An 18,180-nucleotide genomic window follows, 5' to 3' on the forward strand; every position below is an offset into this window, starting at 1 on the left:
TGCTGGGGAAATGTCTGCTGGTGTTGGTCAACCTTTACAAGTAAAACAAATTGTTTCTAAACCGCAGCTACAAGTGTAGCACAGACTGGAGGCTGGGAGGTAACCGTAAATCCTAGCTCTCATTTGCACAAATACATGCGGTTCCAATCCTCAGGGCGTTTTGCCTTCCCCTGCCTATACCTTAGTTTCAGAAACATGCAAATTTAGTTGGGATTTGTTCCTTCAAAACACCGCAAAATGTGGCCAGGGGTGGGGGCTTTTAAAGTGCATTTGGCATAGAGGGGATAAAGAGGATTCTGGATGCTCCAAGGGGTGGATGCATATCATTTATGCCCTGTCAGAGGGGCACACTGGAGAGACTGGCCACACCAGGAGAGCAGTGATGACATTTGCAGCTTCTTGTGGGTCTGCTGCTCAGATCAGACCTCTCAGCTTTCTTCTGGCCCAGCCTGTGAGACCCCACACACTAGGTCGTGTTACAGGGATGAACCCAAGCGCAGGGTCATCTGGTGGATAAATGTCCTGTCAAGTGATAGGGGACAGGCTATGTGGCGAGGTTGCCACAGGAGAGGGAGGTGATGCTGGCTAGCTGGGCTTCTTCCAGCACAGATACCTCCAACGTGCCCCTGCCTCTTGAAAGAGGCCAGCCCTTATTCAAGGGGGCACATGGAGCAAAGTAGAGGGGGTTTGTTTCTGCCCAAACCTACCTTGAGAAATCACAAGAAGGGAGAAGAAGCAGTGGTTCCCAGGTTCGTTTGGGCTCAGCAGCGACGGCGCATTTATACCACTGGATGTCTTACCTATAACAAAGTTTTTGTTCACATTTGCTGGTTGTTTACCAGACCTCTAAATCGTTACAAAGAGCAGCAAGCCAGCTAAGACAGCCTGCAGGGCTGGGCTGGAGCTGGACTACCCCACTGCGGCTCCCTGCAGGAGGCCGTAGGAAAATGCTGGCGAGGACACACGGTGGGAGCTCTGCACGGACACGGGCTGTGCTGTGTGTGCTTGCTGAAGATACGCCTCTATTTCCAGAGCTGTCAGTTAAGTATCTTTCACCTGCACAGGCTCTCTTGGAGGGAAAAACAGAGCTGAAGGCTCTTCCACAAAGAGACTGGCTGTTGGAGGACCCCCCTCAACCCCTCCATTACCGTCTGCAGAGGTGAGGGAGAGTTTTGCGTCCTCTTCTGCCTTTCAGCTGGAAAGAATGCGGTGTGCTTGTGATCACTGTGGCTGGGGCTTCCTGCCATGCTCTCTCGCCATGCTGATGGGTTTCATGACACCTCTTTTAGCACCTGAGGATAGGTGTGAAAAGGGAGGAGGTGGAGAAGGAGGAGAAGGTGGAGATGGTGGCAGTGGTGTGAGTTAATACAAGACCCAGTGGGAAGCAGCGGCAGGCAGTGTTATTTCAGTGGTTTGAGCCAAAACTTTCTCTGCCTCTCTCTCTCTCTCTCTCTCTCTCTCTCATTAAATTACAACTAATGCAAGTAGCATTGTGAAGGAGGAATTTGGGAACTGTTGTTCATCATCCAATCACTTGTAACGAATGTGCTGCTCAGTGCCATAGCCCATAGCCTTGCTGAGAAGTAATTCACTTGGTATTTGTAGGCATGACATGCATGCCATAAGAATTCCACTGTTAGCATTATTCCAGCATTAGCGAGGGGATATGAAAATAAATGATGAGCTATTGTTTTTCATGATTAAGTCCAGGCTTTCTGCTCCTGTCTTTTTTTCCCATCCTCCGCCTGTGGGAGGAGGAGAGGCCTCTCTGTTCCTTGCATTTTGCCTTCTCTCATCCCTGCTCCTCTGTCCCCTTCCACACCTGCACCCTCCCACTTCTCGTCCTGCCTGTCTTCAGGGAGAAGGTGGATGGCAGGGTCTAGGTTTGGAGGTCAGCCAGGGCAGTTTGTTAGATTGATGTAGGAAATCAATCACCACAGAGCAATAGGACATCAGAGAGGACCATAGCATTTTGTTATGGGTCTGCAAAACCATTTTGCCCCACCGTCCCTTACGGAAAGCCCTCCTCTTCATGGCTGCACTGACAAGTAAGAATTTGGGGACGGGACAGCAGTTTAGTACTTTGAGGCAATCTGCAAGCCTTAAATGACTCTTTAATTGTTATTTTTTTTAAAAAAAAAAAGAAAGCTCTTAAGGCAGCTGTCAATCTGGAGGTGCAGGAACAGAGCTGAGCAGCCCATATCAGGGTCCAGTGCTTAAAAGGAGAAGTCCACAGAGAAAGCGGGGGGGATCTGTGACCCACAGCTGCGAGGGGATGCCCATGCATTCCAGTGGGCTATACTGCATTTTCTGTGTACTTTTATAAATGTGAAGGAGTTGAACATGACAGGGGAATGAGGCAGTTAAGTATTATTTATCCATACTTTCTACCAGGGGGTGACTGAAGAAGAAAGCATAGCAGTTTCAGAAGTGACCCCTGTTTCTGGGATCATTGGTTCCTGGGGCCGGTTTAAGCAGGCATGCGAACACCCACCTGCTCAAAATAAAAGACTTCTTTGGAAAAAACAGGCTTAAATATCCCCATGAAATCCCCGGACTGAGTCAGTATCAGCACTGTACAGGATTCCTGCGCTCTGAATCTTATTCTTAATCAACTAACCCAGGCAGTCTTTCATGTCGCTGAGTTGCTTCTCACTCCAGTGGCCCCAGCCCGTGTTGGCTGTTCAGCAGAAGGCCTGGCTGAGCTGAAGGCAGATGGCAGGGTAGGAGCTTGTGCTGATCCTACTACTATTAACTCTACCACTCCTCTGCACAGCAAGCTGCTCCCTTTGAACATCAGCAGAACCATTTTTAAAAGCCCTGCAGCCCAGCCTTGTGTGACAGAATAGCTCATTTTGTCAGGGAAAGAGATACCTTGGCAAACTTTTGAGCATTAGCTGTCAGGGGTAACCTCAAGACTCTGGAAGAAGCAGCCGTGGGCTTTGAGAGCAGAGCAGAAGCCAGCTGCAGGTGCCATGTTCCCACCTGGTAGGGGATGTGTTAAAGCCATGTCTTTTTTTCCCTGTTTTTTTCTTTTATTCATTCTCTCAGAAGAGGAGTTTTCTGTGACGTCGTTTTTCACGTAATCAGGGTTGTGAAATCCAAAGCTGCTGGATCGCTGTGCTCATCCTGCTTGCACCGTGTTGCCAGCATAGCTCAGCACTGGGCAACCTGCAGGACTTTCTGGTTACTGTGGCCCTGTCCCATGGGCCTGCTAAATGTCTCGGGCGAAGAATCTCCCTTTCCCCCTTGTTTGCACTGGCTTACGCATGTGCACACACACAGACGTGCAGTACACAACCTGTAGCACGTATAACACGTGTGGCTTGCACCGGTTCACTTCAGGGCCATTTCAAAGTCCCGTGTCCTGCCTGAGCTCCTCCTTGCCACCCTCACGGAGATGTCCAAGGTCTTTTTAATGGAGAAGCGGTACCTGTGCATGATCCTGCTAGGATTTTGCAATGTGCCGAAATGGGGTGGTGGTGACGCTGGGTGTGAAGCCATCGACTCATATTTACTTGTGATCTAAGAAAGCATTTTCAGTTCAGCCCTCAAAGGGCAAGCTGCTGTGTGATTTAAAATTGTGTTACCAGCAGAAACATATGACCTCATGGTATGAATAAGCAGGAGGAGATTAGCAAAGAAGTAAGCTTCTACTGTACACAAATGTCCACAGAAGAAAAAAAAAAACTTAATAGAAGACTCAGTTGTCTGCGTAAGCAAAGGCTGGGGAAATGACTAATTTACTGGTTCTGTTGTACATGCAGTTTGATTCAGTTGTTCTTCCTTTGATTCACACCCCCCCCCCCTCACTTTCTGTACCCCCTACCTCAGCTTTGCTTTTTCTGCCTCTAAAGAGAGAGCCGGCAAGGGAGGGTGGGAAGGACTCAGCGAGGAAGGAGTTAAGGGACTGCTCAGTGGGGATTATAAAACAGCCAGGCACTTGGAAACAGTTAAGAAGAGAGAAACAGATCTGCCAGGAGGGAGTGTGGCACTGGAGCCGGCGATTTGTTTTCATGCCTCCCTACGCGGCGATGCAGAAGACCCTCCTAGAATGGGCACCGAGGTACCGGGGGCAGTGGGGTGGGTGGCGGGGGTGCCAGGACCGAACGGGGAACATTCGGTGCTTCTCTGGCACCAAGTTGGCAAGCCTTCCGCCTGACCCTCGCTGCCGTGCTCTGCTCTGGATGTGTGTCGTGCCTGTCAGGGGTGGTGGGACTGGTCGCCTGCTGCAGCCCCAGGGCATGGGCTGGCCCTGGGGGCACTCTTTGGGTGCTGGACTTAGGGGAGGTCTCAGCATCGCCTTGGAAAGGTGCATGTAACAAACCTGCTGTCTGCTGGCGCGCAGAGCTGAGAGCAAGGTGTGGGCAGGTCTGTGGATGTGCTTACACCAGCCTGAGTTGCCTGCGAGGCCCCCATGAGGGTGGCTGCGGATGGACATCTTGTGCAAGCCCACCTGGCCGTGAGGAGCCTTCTGTCATGCTCTGATGAGGTGGCCTTGAGTCACAAGGAGCTGTGTTTTCACTTTCCCTGCCTTCCTGCCTCAGCAGCCCAACTTGGTGTGCTGCATTAGGGCCTGAACGAGGCCAGAGGGCCTCAGGCCTGGGAAGGAAAGGCACCTGGAGGCAAAGTGACCCATGCGGGCCAGGCTGTCCCCAGAGTTCCACGGCCACTTGGGTCTGCTTTTGTGGTACTCTCCACATCCCGATGCTTTAGGCAATGACTGCTTCCCAGTTTTGGCAAGCTAAAAAGTGACCTGAACACAGGCCCCAGCATAACCTCATGGCTCTTCAGCTGTGTGTATGAGTGTGGTCTGCAGGGCTGTAGGGGTGAGCCTTGCAGTGACCACCACACGTGTAATGTGGAGGTCCCTTCTTCGCGAGGAAAAAGCAGATGCAACTGTTGAGCTGAAGTATGCAGAGAGGAGGGTTAGTCACTGTGCAAGCGTCAGGGACTCACTGAAGGAAGAGCAGGAGTTTGCTGACTAATGCCTGTAATGTTCGAGGAGTAAATGAGAAATGCAGAGGGAAACCCTCCTGTTTCTGAATTTGGAAGATTAAAAAAAAAGGGGGGGAGGAAGAAAAAGAGAAAGAAGACATCGAGTTACTCCTCAGCCCCCTAAATCTCTGACCTATATCTCCCTCCTTTCCCTGGGGCCATTACTGAAATTAAAAATTAATAGAGAACAGCCAGGTTTTACCTCCAGGGTGCCCTTGTAGGCTGCCACTTACCGCAGGCTGAGACCAGCGGATGAGGCTTTGGTGCCCCTCGGTGTGATACTGAAAGCGGAGTGGTCTCCGTCCAGGGTGTTGAGAGGACATCCAGATAGGCTGGAAGAGAGGAGGTAACTTCTTCCCTGGGAAGAGCAGTCTCTGGCTGCAGAAGGCTGGGAAAATGATGTCAAGCTGACACATTAAGTGAAAACAGACCAGTAAAGAGTGATAGTCCTTGAAGTTACAGTAACTTTACCAGGGGAAATGGAGGTGAGAAGGAAAAAAAAGTATTTCAGGTCATTAGCCCTCTAAGGGCCAAGTTCATTGTATCTGCAGAACATTCCTCTTTCTCTTCCCATTCTTAGTTTTTTAATGAGGAAAGAGAGTCCTTATTTAAGAGGCTAAAAACTCGGGTTGTGGGTCAGGAGGTTTCATTTCCCAATTGTTCTGCTGCCTTGCTGTGTAAGCTTGGGCAAGTCGCTTTACTTTCTTCTTGGTTCCATCTTTGTCTCTATAGGATGTGGACTGTGATACTTTTTGGAGAGCATTTTCAAAGCTGTGGAGGAAGGGAAAGGGTACATTTTCCAAAGCAACCAGGGCTATTCAAGGAGGGTGCTTGCAGTATACGCAGTGGACGGTTCTCCTTGCTGCCATCTTTTCTCTCCTGTGGTTAAAAGAGAGACCTGCTGTAGGTGTTTGGCCTGTTGGCCATGAAGGCATGAAGGCCTGCTGCCCTCCTAGGGAAGGTGATGGTGGTGATGGGAGAGCACTGTGGGAATCGCTCACAAGCCATGGCTCACTCCAAATCTATATTTAATGTATAGGTCTGGATGCATCAGGTTGTTTATGTTGTGCTCCTTCAGAGCCCAGCTCCTTATCTTTTCACAAGACACCTCAATTACCGCTATATTTTGTGGTAAATATACTGCATAATCCTGAAGGGCCAGAAGCAGAGGCATAAGGGCTATCTCTTCATGGACTCCTGCCTCTCCAATATTAGAATGCCTCGTACAGCCTGAGAAACTAGGTTATATAGCAGCTTTAATGGGGCTTTTTCCAGACACTGATTGACCTGATTCCTCAGACCAGCTGTTTTATTTATTAAGCAAAGTAGGAGAAAAAGAATGCATCTCCTACATAAACTTGATTCATCGTGGAGAAAGTTTAAACAGTCTTTTGCTTTTCATAAATTGGTGCGGAACTCTTTCTTGATACTGATTTCAGAGATATTAATTTATGCACTAGGAATGAGGAAGATTTGCCTCTTCATCTAATCCTGTTTCCAGAGAGAGATTTACTTAATGTGCAGTGTAATTTGTCTAATGTGCAACTTTGTATGTAGAGTGTACCTAGATCCAGTAGAAACAGGGGGTATAATAAAGGAGAGCACTGTAGTGCAGTGCTGTAAATCCCTCTGTAATTAAAAATACTAAATTAGTCGATGTTAGTGCAGTCAGGAGACATTACTAGCTGGAAAGCAGGAATATATGGCAAGAGTTTCAGTGCAGGACAGAGAAACTGGGTCTGTGTTCATCCCTGTGTGCGTGTGCTATGTGTCGAGGGGGAGGGACAGCTTATAACATCATTCACCAGGAATACAGCTTGGGTGGCAGAGAGGAATCATCAGAATTATCCCAGGGCTGTCCTTGCACGCTCACAAGGTGATGGAGCAACCAGTTCTCCTGCCAGATCGCATGCAGTCTCACTCTGTTGCCACCCAAGTCAGTGGACAGTTTCAAGGCTCGATCTAACACTTCTACAAAAAGTCTCTCTAAAAATAATTTACTGCTCTGAAGAAGGCTGGCACCATGTATTGATTGATTTTTTTCCCCTTTGTCTTTGTGTCTGTCTTTCTTTCCTGCTATTAACACAGATGAATCTCTGCCTGAAATTTTCAGATGGTTCTTTCTTTAGGATTTTCTAAATCTCCTTTTAAATAATGGGAAAGGATTGGTTGGTAGCAATGTCAGTGTCCCTCCCTCTGAGTAGTTTGTCTGTCTGTCCTTTATCCAGCTTATGACCACTGCTGCCTACAATGCCTGATACTCAGCTTCCTTCCTCTTACAGGGAGAACAGGAGGAAAGTTGGGGCTTATGCTCTAAGCAAAAGTTGCTGTTTGGAATTGAGTAGCAGGACTTTATTGTGCATTAAGATTAAAAAATAAATGAATCTTGTTTATCTGAACAGAACCAGAATAGTTAGCTTGCATTTAAGTTGGACTTGGTTTTGTTAGTGTAGTATCTGCCCCGTGTGGTTTCTTCAGCAGCTGGATAAGATATCCTTGAGAAAGAAAAGTACATGTTATGGCGGTGGTATAAAACCCTCTTTTGGATTGTTCACCACTTTTCCAAACTTAAATTCTCCAGGCTAAAAGTTTCCATGCTAGCTACCTACCTCTGACTGAATAGTTAGAAAACAGGTCTCTGCTACTTCTACTGAAGTTTTTGCTGAGCATTAAAAATAAAAATGTACAAATAAATGAGAAAACAACCCCCCACCTTAACAGCCCCAAGGAAATTCACATAGTATATATGTGAGATGCACCCCTTCTGCTGTCTTCAAGAGCATCAGCCCAAACTTGGCCAAGTTTTAAGCTTTACAAAAAATTGTTGTTGTCACATTCTCAGCAGACAAAACAAATCTCTGAAGAATTGGGACCTAAGAGTTTCAATTAGGCAGTTAAAATTAGTGGAAGCTTTTCATGTTAATCTCTCAGTGCCTCAATTCCCTGCCCATGCCATATGGATAATGCAGTCTTACTTTATGAGGGCAATTGTGAAAATACATTCCTTTATGTTTGGGAAACATTCAGTTACTCTAATGATGCATATGGTAGGAAAGCCCATGAGTAAATTACTAATTCCGTCTGCTGAACGGTTTGACGGGTACCTAATAAACAAGGCTTGGGGTCACACCTCGACCAGTGTGGAGAGGATGAAATACTGAATAGTTGCTCACGAAACGAGCACAGTGTATCCCATGTACTGGCTGAGGCCAAGGTCCTGTAGAAAAATAGCCTGTTATTATGCAATTAACAGCTCTAGCACCATAGCCAGGCAAAAGGGGGTGAAGGAAGATTGCATGGGCAGTCGTAAACATGAAGTTTCCTAAGCCTTGCATACTTGATTTGCAGCTTTAAATAATCTTGCTTTCACCTGTTTTGTTCTCTGTGTGATTGTCTGTCACATGGAGTGGGCATGAGGAATAATAAGCAGCTGTTGCTTTTGGAAGAAAAGGCAGAGAAACATCATGTGCCATCGATCATCAGTGAAGAATATTCTTGGCGAAGTCTTCTGTCCAGACATTGCGTATTGGAGCATGTGTGACCCGCAAGGTAGAGAGTAGTACAAAACCAAACAGACCAAGATGTCTTTTTTTTTTTCCTGTATGACAACTACTCAGTTTATGCTGTTTTGCTACAGTAACTCTGCGTACCATTAAACAGTAATGCCACAAACCAACAGACTTGAAAGTTGTTTTAAATTAGGACAAGATCATCCTGTTGCATTTTGCTGTGGGTCTTGTGGGAAGGCGCTTCCTTGTTTTACCCTGGGTATTCACAGTTCTGGTTTTTCCCTCTTCCAGGTCCTGCCCTGGGGAAATTCTCATACACACATGAGACTGGCATTCTTACACTTGGGAAAATGACCCTGCCCTGACTCATAGGCAGAATCATCCCCAAATCTCTCTGCTTTTGCTCGTTTTCTTACATTTTGCTTTTCCACCCATATGTATTTTCTCAGGTGGAATGAAGTAGTGCTGCCCACAGCCTGTTACGAGTTCAGAGTCATGTGTGGGCAATTGCAGGGGAGGAAGATGCTCTGGGTGAGGGGTTTTAAGTTCAAATCATGATCATGCTACAGATGACCAAGCTACTGGGAGGCTGGGATGCACGCTGCGGCAGGAGTCTGCCCATGCCACAGTGGTATTTGCTGCTGCTTCTGCACAGGGTGGGAGGGAGCTGCTCATTTTGATGCTGTGGAGCAGGTGGGAGCAGAGAGCAAAGATTGCCGTGACCCAGGAGCTGGATGTGACAAGAGTTGTGTAGGTACTCTGACTTTAAAGGGTTACTGTTCAGCACAGGAGCAAATCACTGAGCTGCACAAGTTGGGGAAACTTGTTTGTTCTCTGCCTACCATATGAGTCAAACCAGAATGTACATTTTCTTCAAATCCCTAAACCCTAAAACCTTTGCACAAGAGCCTCTTCTTCATGTGGCTTCCATAATTGATGTTTGGTTATTCCACTGTTGCTTTTCCCCATGGAGTTTCTTTTAAAAATGCCATGTATTTCTTTTTAATTTTGACTACACGTGGCACGTTTATATTTTAGAAAGAATATTTAAGTGTTGTTTTTGTAAAGATAGGATGCCAAAAGGGTACTCTGGGGAGGGAACTGCTTATTATTTGTGGTATCCCCCGAGAAGCTGATAACTGAGGTCCTGCCAATGTTCCCCTTCTATCCGTGAGCTCTCACAAAGGCTTGTTAAGGGTTGGTCTGCCAGCAATGGCTGGTTGTTACAGTTCTTCAAGCACTAGGCATTTTTTTAAAGCAATCATAGTTTCTCTTTCTATTTCTCTATCTTGCACTATTATTTTTTTTAATAGCAAATGCCTTTCACATTCCCTGCTACTGACTCATCCAGCAGGAGGCACGCATTTGAACTCACATCTCTTAAGTGTGTAACTTTAAAAATGACTTAATATAATTTAAAAGTGAGTGGTGGGCCTGTTGTTGCTCATGGAATAAGGTGTCCAGCGCTCTGTTTTCCCTGGGCACCTGAGGGCTCCTTAGCATTTCAGGCACATCCCATGGGCATGTGTACTGGTAGTGAGTATGGAGCTGGGGAGCAGTGTGAATGTAGCCTTCTGACCACTGTGCAACTGCTGGTAGCACAGCCCAGTACTGCAGAAGGAACACTGATTTATTTGAAACTGGATTTCTGTTATTGTAGTGCTCGTGTCAGCAGGTCTGCTGTTGCTCTTTCACAGGACACCTTTTCACCCCAAACTTTTTGATGGCAGAAGAGATCTGGCTGAGATCTCTCAGCCCTACTCAGCTCTTTTGAAACCGTGCCAATGAAGTCGGGGTGGAGCAGGTGATCCTGCTCAACCTGAGGACCCCGTGAACGAGGAACAAGGGGATCATGGTCCCATGGTGTTGCTTCATGTAGCGTGTACCTGCACGAAGAGTCTGAGTACTTGAACATAGCCCTTCGGGAGTCCACTGCATTTCATCTGTCTGTTGTCCTCACCTCCTGTACTCCACAACCTAACTGCAGGGTGTTGACTTTGTCACGATTTGCTGCTCCCCAAATACCCATTTCTAAGGGGTGGAAGATGTCTAGCCCATATGACGTGTGTATGCCCTACCTCCCTGCTGCAGAGCTTGCAGAGCACCAGAGCTTAGAGGTCCTGGGTGGCAGAAGGAAAGGTGGCGAAGGTATTGTTCCCCTCTGATACGTGCTAGGTCATGGAGTGCATTTTTCTGTTTCTGACCTCTGAAAAAGTGTCATGAAAACCTGCTCTTTGCCCCTTCGCACCAGCCTGTGTTCTGAGCTGGGCCAGAGCACATTCGACGTGGTAGAAGGGATCACCTTGCTTTCAGAAAAAAAAAGTACAAGGTGGCGCCAGCACTTGTTTTAATTTATTCCTGCTCCTGGGTGTAATTATAACCTCTGGTTTTCAGTGTGAAGGTGGAAGGGTTGTGATTGAATGGGGCTAAGGTCTTTTTCAAAAGGCATTAATACGTGACTTCTATGAAAAACAACAAACCTCACACAGGAGTCCAGGCAGTATTTGCAAGCTGCCTGTGGATTTATGGAGCGTTTTGGAAACACGCAATACATTATTTCCTGAGACTTGTTTCTTTACATAGCAATGGTGTTTGCTTATTCTGGGACAATGATGAGACATGAAGTTACTAAAATTAAAAAAATAAAAAATAAATAGAAGGTGTTTATTTCAAAAGCTAATAGAGCTGCATTTTTTAGCAAAATAGAAATAAAATGAAAAACCTTTCAGTACCTTGTTGGGACTTTGAGAGGTCTGCCTAGAAAAAACTATTATATATTTATTACTACCATTTTTTTTTTCTGTGAAGGCTGTTTACATCAAAACAATATCTTTGTTTTTAGAGTTCATCTGTTCCTGCTGCTTCTTTTCCCAGCTGAAGTCACAATACTCGGTCTGTGACCTCACCGTTGGCCACAGTGACAGCGCTATTCACAAAGAGGATTCTTCACTCCAGGTGGAGAATGCGCAGCAGGAGCAGATGAGCTCTGCCAGACCAGGGAGCCTGTTTGAATGTGCACGGCACTGGTTATGGGGAACAAAAGAAAGGGAAAATCCACAAGATGTTGTGGGACGAGGACACCTGCTGAATGCTTGTGCTGGTCTTCTGCAGGTGTGTAACTTAGAGAGTCGGCATCGGTTCTCTAGACCAAACCTTCCCCAGGATTTCTTTTTAAGACAGTGAAATGCTTCAGCAGACCAAATACTTAACTGGTAGAAAATGACTTAGTTTAAAAAAAGGAGAGTGGGAGAGAGGGATTTAATTTAGCTTCAAGTATGACTCGGGTACCTAAACTGTATCTGCAAGTTTTGTGGGGGTTTTTGCTTTTTTTCTGCTTTTTCTACACAAAACCCCTTGCAGAAAACAAGGGAAGATGACTAATGCACTGATCCTGCAAACGCTTACACATGTGGTTAGCTTTAAATGTGTGAGTTATCCTGCTGAAGTCAGTTAAGAATTCATGTGCTTAAACTCAGACACAGACCCACGTGCCTGGAGCATGAGGGTCTAGCCGGCTGCCCTAGGGGAACAGTTAAATAAAGAATTTATTGAATATTTTCTAATGCAGACACTGGCTTGACCTGGAAAAGCTGGAGTTGTTGGCTTGGGTCCTCCAGAAAAGAAAACAAACAAACTGGCCTTGAACGTTTACTTTTGCCAGCCTAATTAATTTCTTGGGTCACAGTCTTGCAGTCGCTGGTTATAAGGAGAGGTATGTCTCATGGCTGCACCAAGGGCTTCAGGAGGAAGAGGACTTCCATGAGCAGAAGAGTTGTTGCCGTTTCTCCAGCATAGCTTTCCTGCCTACATCCAAACACAGGCTGCAGGAGTGGTGTAAGGCAGCCAGCACCTACAACCAGCTGGCTAAGTGCACTTGGAGGTGTGTTTTCCAAAAGATCGTGAGCAGCCTCTGCAGCCACAGCCCCCAGTGACTAATGAGCAGCTTTTACTGCAAGTATTTACCCACTTCCAGCATCCCAGGAAACCCAGGTGCCTACCTGGTCAGGTTCCAGGTGCCCAGTGGGAAGAGCCTGAGTGTTACTCTTGCTTTTCCCCATGCAGAAACATTTCTAAAGTGTCACAAGCCAGGAAGGTATCTATATTTTTCAGGCAAGCCCTGTGGCATGACTATACTGGCAGCCTCGGGAGAGTGCCCATTTCCTTAAATCTGTGTTTTGGGATGTCTTTGGATTCTTTTGTTTATTTGTTTGTTTTGCAAGGCTGCACACACTCTGTTGCTGTTGTGGCAATCCATATGATTCATGTGTTGCAGAGTCTGACAAGTTTTCTGTAGCTTGCATGTGCCGAGCCACACGCTCCCTTTGCTGCACCGCTCGCGGCTGGTACAAGTGCAGCCCCTTGTGCCAGGACCCGGAGGGCTCTGGGTGCAGGAGCTCGTGTCGGCTTTGGGAAGTGGAGGGGACATCAGAACACTTGCCTGGACTTTATTTTTTAAAACTCCGCCAGGAATAGCCTGTTCTTTGGAGCAGGCAGAGCAAGGAGCTTGAGGGTCAGCTTGGGGATCTAGCAGTGCTGACAGGATCCAATTTCATATTTATTTTCTGTCCCTTCAGAGCATGGGCTGTGTTATCATTTCATTTTAACAGCTCAGAGTCTCTACTGCTGAGTCTTTAAAAGACCATGTCCATCACACCTGCTTCTGTTTGACACCTGTCTTCCCTAAGGCTCCAGCGTTACACTGGCTGGTTGGGCCTTTGCTCGTGGGTGCCCATACAAACCTCTTGGCTCTCCTTCCCTTTTCTTTCTTTTTTGGTCCAGGAAAAAGGAGAGAAGGTGAGAAAGGAGGGAGCAGAGGCACAGATGCATGGCGGCCAGGCTGAAACCCAGGAACAGGCTGGAGGGAAGGATTGAGAAAAAAACCAAGAGTGGCATCAGTAGTTGGGAAACACGGAGCAGTTCTCTGGAAACCTGTCCTGTGCCATCTCACCTCTCATCCCTTGGTGCCATGTACTGCCACTGCTGGGGGCAGCTGAGAGTAGGTTTTCTAGGGGGGGCACATAACTGCTTTGGAGTCCCACAGGTCGCTGGCTCTGGCAGCTTGTGGCAGTGCGTTTCAGAGGGCGATGGTGAGCCGTACGAGACGGGTTTCCCTGAGCAGCTGTGAAATGTGCTCCAGTCCTTTCAAGTCAATGTTATTCTTCCATGACAACACGGGGAGAACAGATGTTCCCTGGAGATCTACCTATTATTCATTTTGCTGTGGAGCTACATCTTCTCCCTTTTATTTGTCTCCTCTGTGAAGTAAATATTTCCATAATAGTTAATATTAGGCCTTTCCGTAGCCCCCAGTGATTTTTTGTCACTCAGCTGCATCTATTTTTTTCTACTTTTGCCAGAATACCATAAATGTGAACAGAGATTGAGATGAACTCCGTCTCGCAGGGCGCTGATTTTGTAGGCACTGGTACGAACGTGTCCATTTTAAACTTCATGCGCGTGACTGACTTTTGTAGGACTGAGGTCACACCCTGTGCTTCTCACCCATCCCGGTGAGCCAGAGACGTGCCTGGTGGTGTGTGTGTGCCCAGTGTGATACCACATTCGGCCGGGCTAGGCAGGAGGTCAGGATCAGCACCGTGTGCTGGGTGCCGAAATGCGAGGTTGTGCTGCATCGTCCAGGCCGAGGCTTGCATTGCATTTGCTCACAGCCTGCCTGACCCAGGCCAGGCCTAGCAGGTTCCCACTGTCCTGAACACCGAACTAACTTGCTCACAAAACTTTCATAATCGACATAAAAAAGCCTGTTAGGTAAATACATTTTCTGTGCTCAAAAGCAATTGCCCCGCTCCCTTTTGTTCTGAAAACAATAGACATTGAAATGAAATACAGAGCTGTGTTCTTGAAAGGTCATAGTTGTTTGGCCCTCAGGTAGGTTGTATATTGAAACGGGTTTTGTTAAGGTTTGATGATACACTAAGGAAATGGAACAAATTGTGATTTGGTTTGTAGAAGTTGGAAAAGCAGCTCGAAATTACCGGTGATCAGGAAGATGGAGGAGGGCATTTCAGAGAGAAGGAACCTCCTTTTTCCTAACATGGCCAAGGTGGGGAAACGGGGGAGAAGGGCTTTGTGTCAGGTGCAGATCTAGTGGTCAGTGCTTGTTTGGCCTTGTACTAGTTTCATTTAAGGCCTCTTTCTGTCTGGCTTCAAGTAACATCTGGTAGTGGTCTCCAGCCCGCGCTGCTTCATGCATGGCTGGTTGCTAGGACAGCTGCCGTCATCCACGTTTTAATCATGGATGTGATGACCAATTTTGCATCTCTTCCCAAGCTTTGGCTGGATGACTCAGCTGGTCCTCTGGTGACTCACTTCAATCTCCCATGAGTCCAGGAAGGACTAAAGAGGGAAGCGTGGCTATTTTCAGATACGAATGATGACCAAACCCGGGGACTATGTCCACAAAGGAGTGCTGCAAACTTTGAATTAATAGGGTGTTTATATGGGGTGTAAACTGGCCCACTTCCCACTGAAATTCTTTCCCCAGTTACTGTACTTCTGCTGAGTCTAGTTTCCAGCCTCTTCATCCACAGGGATATTTGTTTTGGGAAAGTTTTTGAAAGCTCTCCCTGAGTTTTGAGTGCAGAAGGCCTCACGAATGCTCACAGGGCTTTTGGTACTAAATTCCTTTAGCTGTTTTGGGGTTTATTTTTTTGGCAGTTTCCCCCTCTCATCATTTACTGGGATTCTCATAATCGCTATAGCAACCATAGGCCCACCTCAGGCAGCTTTTCTCTCCAGGCATTCTTATGTTAGACATAAGGTGTCCAAGGTTCTCATAGAGCTATCAAAAGCTCTTTTGATTGACTACAAGATGTTACTGATTTGTTTTTCTGGATCCTGTGGAAACAGAAGTGTATTTTCTTCTTGTGAGAAACCATACAGAGCTTACTTTCCCAGAATCTCTTCTTTCCCCTTGACTCCTTTTGGCCTGACTTTGTTTTCATCATTGGTCAAAAACAGTAGGTGAGACTGTGGATAGCTTGGCTGTGCTGTCACTGGTGCATTGAGGATGCTGAACTTGTCCCAGTGTATCATATAGCCTGAATTCTCTAACTTCTTTGCTGTATGGAAAGAAAAGAGCTGTGTGTTGTGGGTTTAAAGTACATGGCTGCAAAACAGCTGTATTAGTGCCAAGAAGATGCTTATGGAAGAGATTAGGTAAGAGACTGCAGCCTGTTAAAAGTGTATAATGACACATCAGGTCACAAATGTAGGACCTTGGATGAGAAGGAGGCCTGACAGCACCTTTATTTGGCTAGCCTGTTGTCTGTAGCTAACTATCCTTTCTAATACGGATTTTTGATTTGGTAGGTTTGGCTTCAGCTACGGTGCTGTGCCCATGAGTGCCACAGCGACGTTACTGGCAGTGACAAAAGGAGGCAGTCGTACATGGCTTGAGGTGTACTCAGGTGCCTTTGTCTCTGCAGGGTACCATTCAGGGCACTGTCTGTTATCTCTAAAGCACAAGCAGACTGGAGCAAAGTTGAACCAAGGGTTATCTTTCTCTCTACACCCCACCAAATCTGTCACATGCTTGTGCTTTCTTGGCTGAAGACGAGCATGTACAGCTGGTCTGATGGCGGGGCCATCTCAGCTGAGGGCCCTGCTTTTGAAGCTCAGCCCCCCTTTCTAGCTCATCACAGTGGTAGCATGCACCACAGAAGGCATTTGGTATGTATTGTGCTGGATCTTCAGGTTTAGCTTTGTTACTCTTCTGTCATTCTTTAGTCTTGCTAGTGCAAGAAGCCTTGAAGCCATGGCATTAAGCAGTGTAGAGCCAAGTAAGTAAATATGTCAATAAATAATCATATCCTACACAAAAGAGAAACCTGGGGGAGAGACTGATGGTAGATAGGGAGTTCTGCCGGTACACGTGGAGGTTTTTTATAGTTTTTTTTTTTTCTCTTAATGACTTCCTCTGATTTCTTCTTTTTTAGAGCTTTGAGGAGGAGTAGGCAGTTACTGGTATCCCTCAGCTTCTTCATCACACACAAGGGCCTTATATCCCTCCTTCTCAAGTCAGATATCCTTTCCTGAGCTCTTGGATGTTTACTCTTCAAGGCTCTGAAATCTTTCATGTAGTTTATCCCCATGCCTAAACTAGGTTTGCTTTCTGTGTTAACAAGAGCTTCGAGCATCGCCTAGGCTTCCCATCCTTGGCTAACCAGGCTTCTTTTCTGCACACTGAACTGGCCTCTGTCCTGTGGGACCTTGCTTAAAAAGAAAGTTGTTGTGAAGACAGTGGGAGACCAGGCAGGTGCTGCCAGACCCCATCGCCCACAACAAGCCGGCAGAGTGGAGCAGAGCAGTGTCCAGAAGCACTTCTGCAGGATTGCTTGGGGTACCTGAATAGCTTCACTCGTTTCTTTTGGAAGAGAGATTTGTTGCCTACATGGCTTGTTACGTGGCTATGCAAGTACAAGCATGTGCATGTGTGTCTGAGTGTGGTCATGTGTTTTGTGTGACCAAGATGAATGCAACCTCAGATTAAAAAAAAAAAAAAAATGGGATTTCTGGATGATCACATTAAAGGGTTCCCAAGGATACTCGTGATAGCACTGGGTGATCTCCTGGGGAGCACTGCAGCTCGCTGTCACTTTGGTTCGCTACAAACTACTTGACATTCTCAAAGAAGAAGGGATCAAGACAGACTTGTTATGTGGCACTTTCCTGCAGGGCCACTCTTTTCAGATAATGCCTGTGAAATAGAGAGATGACTGAATTGGGGTTTTTGAGGAGGAATGCATCCACATCCAAACCCTAAACCCAGTGCCTCCCCATCCCATCGTGTACCTCTGCCCATCCTAGTTCTGAGATGTGCTGGAGGCCCCAGCCCTTCCCATTCATACATGTTCGGTTTTATACTCACTTCAGAATACAAATCAAGAGCTGTGGATAACAGTAAAAATTGTGACTGTTTGCTCACCATTTTCACTTCTGGAACTTTTCTCGGCCCTGAGGAATGGGAAGGCTAAAGTCTAGAAGGCAGGGTGAAAAAACACATGCTCAAGATGTGTTTTCCTTCCACAACTGAAGGGCTTTTCTCTGTGTAGGTGTGTTTCTGTGCCTGTGGAAGACAGGTTATTTACAGAATTGTTTTAACTACTTAAAGTGCAGGTCAAACAATCTACCTGAAGTAGCCTTTTTTTAAAAAAAAATTGAAACACCCCATAGCTCTTGATATAGGGTGCTGTAAATCGTGTCTTTGATCATTCTTATTTGAAAGGGAGATGTTGCTGCAGAAGCGAGGTGATGTAGTTAACCCTGGCTTTGGGATAGTCAGGAGGTCACCAAATCAGTCTATCTCAATTTCCTGATCCGGCAGAGCTCCGTGCCCAGCTTCCCCACCTTTCTCCTCACATCTTCATCTTCCTTTGCAGCTCAGCTCCTGTGTTCATCCAAACCTCACCAGAGGCTTGTTTCTCTCCAACAGGTCCGTATCCTGACGGAAATGAAATGAAGGGAGGGACTTTGCGAACAGGCAAGCTGACCTTTTCAGCCCAGCTAGTGCTTGATCTGAGTTTCAGATTTCGTAAACAAAGCAAGCGCTGAATGTCATGCAATTGCCTCTTTGCAAATGAAACACTTATGAAAAAATCCTGTGGGAGTGAGAGGCTCAGCCTGAGACTCCAGCAAGCCTTGCCCATGTCCT

At 46.7% G+C, this 18,180-nt stretch overlaps 1 protein-coding gene across 5 annotated transcripts in view; it reads left to right on the forward strand.

Annotated features, from left to right (window-relative positions):
- HIPK2 (homeodomain interacting protein kinase 2) overlaps positions 1 to 18,180 on the forward strand; it is a 113,943-nt gene that overhangs the window by 2,560 nt on the left and 93,203 nt on the right. Inside the window, exon 1 of one of the 5 annotated variants that reach the window (XM_035342301.1) lies at positions 3,939 to 4,066. The exons of 1 other annotated variant lie outside the window; for it this stretch is intronic. Coding sequence is in view for 2 of the 4 variants with exons in the window: in XM_035342294.1 (XP_035198185.1) it covers positions 15,868 to 15,937 (70 nt within the window). In the remaining 2 variants the exon portion in view is untranslated. Of the gene's footprint in view, positions 1 to 3,938; positions 4,067 to 8,516; positions 8,548 to 15,673; positions 15,687 to 15,852; positions 15,938 to 18,180 lie in introns of those variants that run through there. 3 more of the 5 variants (XM_035342289.1, XM_035342307.1, XM_035342294.1) reach the window with 3 other exon arrangements.

Source organism: Oxyura jamaicensis, chromosome 1 (genome assembly GCF_011077185.1).
Source record: "Oxyura jamaicensis isolate SHBP4307 breed ruddy duck chromosome 1, BPBGC_Ojam_1.0, whole genome shotgun sequence".
In the NCBI taxonomy this organism is placed as follows: domain Eukaryota; kingdom Metazoa; phylum Chordata; class Aves; order Anseriformes; family Anatidae; genus Oxyura; species Oxyura jamaicensis.